The following is an 8,752-nucleotide window of genomic DNA, read 5'->3' as shown; positions in this document are numbered from 1 at the left end:
GGACGTATCGGACTGGAATTTTAGAGACAATCAAAGAAAGGGTTTAACTTTTATTTTCAGAAAGTTTTATATTGATAGTTCACGTAACAAACGCGCTAGCAGCAGTAAAAGTTAACTTTAACAAATGGCCTGTACGCGGGAGAAGGAGCGCCAAGCCAGCGCACGCGCGTGATCTTCGCCCTCGTCGCGCGCAAGATTTTTGACTTGAATGTTTCAAAGATCTTGAAAGTAGAGACATAAGGCTTCAAAGTTCCTTTTCTTTATTATCTCGTTACGACTATTTTTCACTGAGATGCATAAATTCATAAAAATTTCTCCTGTACTGTATAATATTAATAATTCTTACATAAAATTAATGTTTTGTTGTTTCTTTCTTCTTTCCCTTGCGCGCTGCGAGATGAAAACGAAACCGAAAGCCAAACATTCCGAATAACGGCATGTGCTGATCCTGATCGTGTAAAGGAATAATAAATTAGGCTCCGAATTAGGCGATACCGCCGCCCCCTTCGCACATTTGACTTACGCTGTACACGCACGCCATTGTTTTTTGTACCGCTAAAGCGCGGCCCGCTATCACGAAATCAAAGCATTAGTACCTCAAAAATTGGTAGGGAGAGTAAACAGATGTTTTTACAAAAAGGGAGAATCGCCTAGTTTCGCATCACATTCATAGCTGTGTCCCGAGAGCTTTCCGCAGCTGAAAGTGCCTGGTCTTGTGACGGAAATGTTCACCATGTGTCGGGTTACCTTGATCCTGTCGGCCGTGAGCCTTATGGTTCTCCTGGACGTGAAAACGACGGAGGCTAGGAGTGAGTATAGTTTTTTCCCAAATTTTTTTATTGCGACGTTGGTTGGTAAAGTGTAGTAGTCGAAAATATATTTAAACACTGTATTTTTATTGAGCTAAAAAAATGTCATATCCCATTTAGGTGTATATTTTCCAAAATACAGAATGTAGTTTTTTGATACACAGTTGAAATTGTGCATATCATATACCGTCACATTTTCTGAAGAATTTTAATAAAAAAAACTTGAAGCAAGTAAAGTTTGGGTTATTGACCCTCCTTTTTGTACAGGTCTGTTGTTCAAATGCATTCTTCTTCAGATCAAACGAAGGTTTCTTTCATTTCTTTTCACTCTTGTAAAATTTTGTTTTAATGCTTGATTTATGAGACGTTGTAATTAAATACATTTTGAATACTTGATATTGACCCAATTTGTTTAATTTCTCAATTTATCTCACGCAAGCTTTACAAAAATAGGATTGGAATAATTTTCTGATAAAAGTCTGTCTAACAGCCAAATTAACTTTTTATTATTTATTATAACAGCATATGTCGTTCCAGTCCAAAACTGTAAACACGAATTACTAATTTTCCAAAATATTCGTTCCTTTCTGATTAAAAGAACCCAATGAACATAATTATCCGGAAAAGTTCCATTAGCGTTAAAATGCTCTATTAACAAAACGTTGTTGATGATTTTTTAAAACCTAATTTGTGTACCTATCTGTTTTATGTGTGTTAGTAATTATATGTGATTGTTTGCGTTGAAAATTAGAACTGTCGGTGATTTATTTAATTTGGTATAATTGCAGTTTGGTGTGGGATATAATGTCAACCACAGTCGAAAATGGCAACAAATTGCCTCATTAATACAAATAACAAATACAAAGGGCTAATTATATTTAAAATTGTCTACTATAAAAACATTCAGTTCATCGCAATTATTTCGCTCTAATAAAGAAAGTGATATACTTCCTACATCTCGTAACAGAATGGTTGTTCTAGCATTTGAATAAAGGAAACGAAACTTTTTAAGGTATATTATTTCAGAGACTCGTACGAATTTGAATGTTTGATGGAGTTGATATTCGACCAAACATTATCTGCTTCTGCAGAGTTGATCACATTAGAAAGTCTTAAAAGAAAATTTTTAACATTGACATTTGCGTGCGAAACAGTAGCGACCCCTAGTGCGATTTAAATTTAATTGATTAGAAAGAAACGAATTCTGCATCGTTAATTTAGCGTCAAGGCATTTTCTATCAGAAAAATATTTAATACATTTATTAATTTGATAGTCGCATTTAGAACGAGATATTTTTAAACTTCTTTACTGGCCCTTGTGGACGCCTAAACAAAACACGAGCCTCGTCGCTCGGTCCAGACCCCGCAGGCCCCGTTACCGCGCCGTTTCATGAATGCACCGAAATGACGAACTCAAATCATTACTTATAATCAGGAAAGAGCAAGCCATTAAAATATCTTGGCTTCTTATTCGTATCCCCTTTTCTCATTATTCTGTCGTTCAATTCACTATTCACACTTCGTTTAGGATTTCTTCTAGATGTAACAAGCAGAGACTGACCCCATTTCGGCAGTATTGTGCAGTTGTTTGAGAGGGCCTCTGGGCATTTTCGTCGATATTTCAGTCGAACTACATTGCGTAGATTTGAGTTTGGGGACCATTGAAGACGGTAAGAAATAAGCAACTGGCTCAAGTTCTTCGTATTTATATTCTTAATTTTTTTTCTTTTTCCAGATAAAAAGCAGTTTGGGTCCTAAATTTTTTAAATGAAAATGTCGAAAGCGGCCAAAGATATCAGTTAAGTCCAAATTATTAACTTTTAAAAGAAGTGTATTGTTGTATTGAGTAAAAAAAGATGTGACGCCTCGTGTAAGATAGTAGTAAATTATACAGGGTGACAAAATCAAAATTTTATCTTTTTTTAAAAAAAAACCTTCGAAATAATTGGTGTACTTAAACGAAATTTGGTATCCCGAGGTTTTTTGACACGAAATATTCAAATTTTCTCATAACTTTGGCATACATTCTAGAGGACGCCACTGTATATTATTTTCTGGTAACATCTCTTTTTCTATTGCTTTTACATAAAAAAGGTATACTTTCTTGATGCTGCTAGGAATTACCATATTACCTCGAGATATTTGCATTTAAAAAATTCAATATATGACAAGAAAGTTAGAGAAGTACCTAATTTAATTATTATTTTATCAAAAGCAAAGTTGTAAACATAAACATAACTGACCAGTACATTATAATCGTGGATTATTTTATTTTCTTTATCCCGTTTTGATATTGATTTTAGAAATTCGTCATCAATTCTGAATGAAATTGGTCCCTTCAATTTTTTTCGTAGAAAGCACCGTTTTTGAGGAAAAAATAAAACAGATTATATTGCAAGTTGTGTATTTTTAATTTCTTTTGATACTACACTAAATATTTTTGGTAGTGAAGTAGGGAAAATCATATAAATATTTGAATCTTTTAACACCCTGTATCTCCGTGGGGCAGCGTCCTATCAAAAACTTTTATAGGGCAAAATTTGATTATTTTCAACGGTAGAATACGCCATTAAAGTTTGGCAAAACTTATCATTAACACCCTGTATATTTTTTTACAATTTGTCGTTGCAAGATGAAGACACTTTCTTTGAAACTGCGATAAAACTTTCCCACTTGAAATAGCCACTTTTTGAAACCGAATCCAGTGGGCATGCATGGTACGGCGCCCCCACCCCACCGCGCTGCCGCTTCCCGCGCGATAGGCATGGTAAAACAAAAGAAAACACTAGTGGGTGGACTTCTAGCAAGTTGTAACACGCAGGGGCGCATCTTGAATGAAAACCGAGCGCGAAAAGCGCCTCATTCATTCCTAAATTCACCACCAAAGTCGCCATATCGGTAAGGGGTTGATTGAACACCGAGAAATTTTTAAAAATACCCTGCTCCCAGGCCATCAGTGTCGTCGTGTCCGAGGTATGACATCGAAGGCCGGTTTAAAAATGAGTTGTTCGTCAGCCGTTCTCGTCCTCCTGTCGACGATCGCTTTGATGTTGGTGCTCAATGCGGCGGGAGCGGAAGGAAAACGTAAGTTTTGAAAACTGCCTGCCTTTGAGCTAAGTTTTGCTTGTTCGACGCCAGTGAGCCGTAAACTGTTTTAAGTCGGTGCGGGGTTCCGCGCGGCGCTTTTTTGTCGTTTTTCAGTCGTCTTAGAAGATGGCACATAACCCGATTTATCTCTGAAATGTATTAAATTACAAATAAAATACATGCAAATTTTTTTACGAAATTAAATTTTTTCTTTTTTTATCTCTACATATTTGGGCACTTTGCCACATGTGAAAAAATTTAAAAATCAATGAAAGAAACTCTTGCGGCAAAAAAGCCAAGGGTTATTTTATGAAACTAGTTTTGGCTTATCAAATATTTCACACTGAGAAAAGTAGACAAAGCTAACAGGGGTCTATGTTCATATATACCAGGAAAATAAGCTGGGAAATTGCCATTCCGCGACTTTTTGTTTCGGCAAGCTGATTTTATCACTATAGATGCTAAATATTAGGTATAATAACATATTAGTTTCCACAGTCATAAAAATGGGGTGAAGATTGTTTACAGGGTGGTTAATTGTATAATTTTTATGTAAATTCACGTTTTTCGCTTATAACATTTTTCCGTTCATTTCCACGAGAAAACAGTAAAGTACTTTATTTTTCGTCTTCAAACGACCTACAAAACTAGCCCTCGAGCGTCAAAAAATATTGATTACATCAATCGTCCAGACTAATAATTAATTAATTTGTTTATAAGGCCATAACTTGTAAACTATTCAACTTACCGGTTCCAGACTTCGTGTGAGTTATTAGACAGTGATAAAGAATGAAAGGATGCGATGCTAAAACGTTCTGATAATAATAACGCAGTTTATAAATGTTTAATTCAAAAGTCATAAATAAACTTCTTCTGTTAATAACTTTTGATCTAATCAATATTTTTTGACGCTCGATGACTAGTTTTGTAGGTCTTTTGAAGACTAAAAAAAAGTACTGTACTGTTTTCTCGTGAAAATGAACGGAAAAAGTTATAAGCGAAAAACGTGAATTTACGTAAAAATTATACATTTAACCACCCTGTAAACAATCTTCCCCCCATTACGAACATTAAAAGTATCATTTTATATCTCCAACAATAGAAGCGGGCAGATAAACAAACTGAATCTGCCAAAAATAATTAAACTAAACTTCATTTTCATGTATAAAAAGGAAGACAGATTTATTGAAGTGCTTGATACAGTGCAGCGTATTTTTTTATTTGTCCGTGTTTTTCTGTTGGAAATTTTTTTGTTGAGCAAAACTAGCTTCATAAAAATAACCTTTCGGTAATCCTTTTGGTTCAAGGGTTTGTTGGATTTGTAAATTTTTACACAGGTAGCAAAAAACCCAAATAAATAGAGAAAATTAAAACTATGGCACAAATAAGTAATTGATTTTTTTATGCCTACAAAAAGTGCAGCATTTTTTAAAATATTTTGTTACTATAAACGAAGTTGAAATCGATTTTGCTCCGATAGATTTTTTTTAATGATCTCGTATATTATTACTTTATTTAATTTCTTATTTAATTTATATCCTAGGTACTTTATTAGACAAATATTGGATGTAAGGCTCATTGTTTTGGGTTTGTTTGAAATGGGGGATCAGTATAATTTAAACTTTTTTTTAATAAATAAGTCTAATAATAATTAGTCAGAAACAGTTCTTAGAAATTTTTTATTTTTTTTATAAAGTGAGCAGGGATTAACGTACGTATATTTAAGTATCCCCAACCTTTTTTTTCTGCGACACTGACAAAACCGGAAAACTGAAAGAAAATGTTTATTTTCGTCAAAAATAAACGATTTTTGACAATGTTTACATAAATACATGTGCCCAATTTCAAATTATTTCACTTACTAGTTTTTAAATTATTTAAAAAAATTAAAAATTTTATAGGAAAGACCTCTTAAATTTCGCCAAAGAATACGGGGTGTGGTTTGTGGTCACCTTTTGTGAATCACCCTGTATATTAATTATTTACTTTTTTTTGTATAAAAGTACAATAATTTACAAATAATGCGAATTAAAATTCGTTATAAATGAATGAAGTTGTCATTGTGAACTGTCAAAATGAGCCGTTACAGATAATTTTGAAATAAATTTTTTTAAGAGTTTTAAGACTAACGTTAAAATAAACAAAATTTGCCAACACATTATACATATAAGTAAAAATATAAATATCATTAATTTTATTGTGGGTATGATCATAAGTCACGTGACCACCGATTTTAGGCAACCAACATTGCACAATTGGCACTGTCAACTAAAAATCCCTAAATCTTAATTCGTTTACAATGAACAATGACAAAGGGTTGGGTCTATGCTCGCGATAATGCAATCGCCAATTGGTTGAATAAAATGTAATCTTGATCTCACTATTTTAATCATTTTTAATTTTACCAAAATTGAATTGACAGCGCAGAGGAAATAAAATCTGTACTATAATTTATATGTTCTGTGTTGATGATGGCTTAACATAAAATTAAACATTGCCAAATATTTTTTTTGGAATAATCTTTTATTTCGATATTTGGAAATTTTTTTTTCTCAAAACCAAAACAAATTCGATAAATACGTGATTTCTTGTTAAACAAAAAGTTTCAGAGACAAACATTATACGTATAACGAACACAACTTTGTAAGAAATGCGTCGCTCAAGAGCCTTCGTAGTTTCAAACTCATTAATATTAAAAATCGCTTACAAATATACGAGGTTCCCTAATTTAATTTCGTCTGTGTTGCGTGCCTAAGTCCTGCTTTAGTTGCTCCTGTAGAAAATTGAACTCTATTATATATTACCAGCCTTATTTTGGGTATTTTATGAGAAGCAGTTAAATAGTTTATCGGTGCCTGGCATCTACAGAAAAAAAATTACAAATTCAAATGAGCGAATTGACTGGTCTATAACTCAGGTAAATCTGTATGTGATATTTTGTTAAAAGAAAATCTTGTTTCATGGCTTAATTTTCTCTGTCTTAAATAAATTCAGTCCTGATACAATCCTTTACAAAATATTTATGTGATTAAATGTATATTATAATTACTGTGAATAAATTATTAGCGCTTGCATAATGTTAATTTCTCTGTTATGAAAGTTAGATATACTACAAACGTAGTACATATTTATATTTTAAAATTATAAGGTAAATATTAAAATTATGACACTTAAAAAGCTGACAATGTTAGTGAACATAAAAGAATATATTTCTATGGACTTACGTCTAGACAGTTGTTTTCGATGAATTAAACAAGCGGTAAAAAGTTTGACACTTATTTGTGAGACACTCTGTATATAGTAATATCTTGGATGTACTTGTTGAGCTAGCTACGATAGCCCAGTTGATAATCCATGGCCCGTTGCGCTTTTAAAAATATAAGGATAAGTAGGATACAAAGCATACATAGCTATTTATTTATTGATATGTCGTGCACTGGACTCGTATAGGTTAATTGAAAAGGAAAAAAAAGTTTTATGGAACGAATTTTTATGAATAATGTATGAGATTTTCAACTTATTTAAATTGATATTCCGGCAAGACAAATAAAGAAGTTATGTAAATAAAACTCTCATGCCGGTAAGATGAGCCAGAGGGGGCGGGGTTTAAAATATATTCTACCCGGTTATTCGTTTAAAAAATGCAGGCAAATATCGAGAAAAAAAAATTCATAAATATGATTTGAAAATTAAATTCCTCAGATGATACTAATTTTGATAGCGAAACGTAAAAAAATATTGAGTGATCCTCTTACCAATGTTTTTAACATGTAATAGAAACCAATCCCACTCTAATAATTTATATAAAAGAATTTTATTTTTGAAAGTTTGTAAATAAAAATTCACGTCGTCCAAATAACGTAGTAAAAATAATTTAGGTACTTACCAAAAAGCAAAATTCAGTAATTTTTAAACGCACAAGTACAAATCAAACTACTAGGCAGTCAAATTTCTAACACCCTGTACCAAATAAGTCGTTTCATCTTTGTTTATTAACTTCAGTAGTTGATACTTACCCGAGCCAACTTTTGCTGCTGATTTGAGAAAACGTACTGAGACGAATGGTGTTAGATGAATAGTTGTTTCAATTATATATTTTTGTAAAATAAATAGTAACGAATTTGATTTGTAAAAAGTTGAATTTGGAATAGAAAATTTGTATATGGAACTAAGCAAAAAACAAGCTATAACTTGACAGACAAATTGTCCCCTAGATTTTAGTTCAGTCTTTAGTATGGTATCGAAATATAACTATATTAGACTTATACCAACTTACATCCTCCTACACGTGTGAAAGACAGAGGCCCTTTCAAAACTTGATACAATATACAACTTCCAAATTATTCAATAGTGAAAATACAGCCACATTAACTTCATTATTCTCAGTTATGAATTCGTCTTGCCCAGAATTAATTCATGCTTTAAACCAGTTTTAAGGCAGGTGGTATTGCTTCCACCGGAATGGGAGAAATATATTTTTCGGTCAAAAATTAGTTTATGATTAAAATAGACTGTTTATAAGGTCATAATTATTATCCAAGAAACAAGCTCCTGATTTACAGCACCAGCAGCAACGCCCTGTATACGTACTGATGCTCATTCATATAAGGCACATTATGAAAAACAATTTTTTGCGAAGTGTTACTACTTTCGCCCTTTCTCTGTATCCCTTTCATTAAATTTAGTATAACTCTAGTAATCCGTCTTACTTACTCCAACTTTTGACATTTTTCAAGGCGAGCAAGGCAAAACTCAAACACCTTTTTTTGCAATATGTTATACATTTTATCAGAGCAGAAAATGTAGTTTAAATGGTACATAAAAGTCGCTCAATGTTATGAAAATTGTAAGTAAAA

At 32.5% G+C, this 8,752-nt stretch overlaps 1 protein-coding gene across 1 annotated transcript in view; it reads left to right on the top strand.

Annotated features, from left to right (window-relative positions):
- Positions 1 to 681: 681 nt before the first annotated feature.
- The window catches only part of LOC108917839, a 48,224-nt gene continuing 40,153 nt past the window's right edge, over positions 682 to 8,752 (top strand). The window contains exon 1 of the mRNA XM_018724604.2: positions 682 to 809. Coding sequence (XP_018580120.1) covers positions 725 to 809 — 85 coding nt within the window. The 5' untranslated portion in view covers positions 682 to 724. The remainder of the gene's footprint in view (positions 810 to 8,752) is intronic.

Source organism: Anoplophora glabripennis, unplaced genomic scaffold, assembly GCF_000390285.2.
Source record: "Anoplophora glabripennis isolate ALB-LARVAE unplaced genomic scaffold, Agla_2.0 scaffold17, whole genome shotgun sequence".
NCBI lineage: Eukaryota > Metazoa > Arthropoda > Insecta > Coleoptera > Cerambycidae > Anoplophora > Anoplophora glabripennis.
Note: the sequence above shows the minus strand (reverse complement) of the source record. Positions and strands in the feature narration are given on the sequence as shown.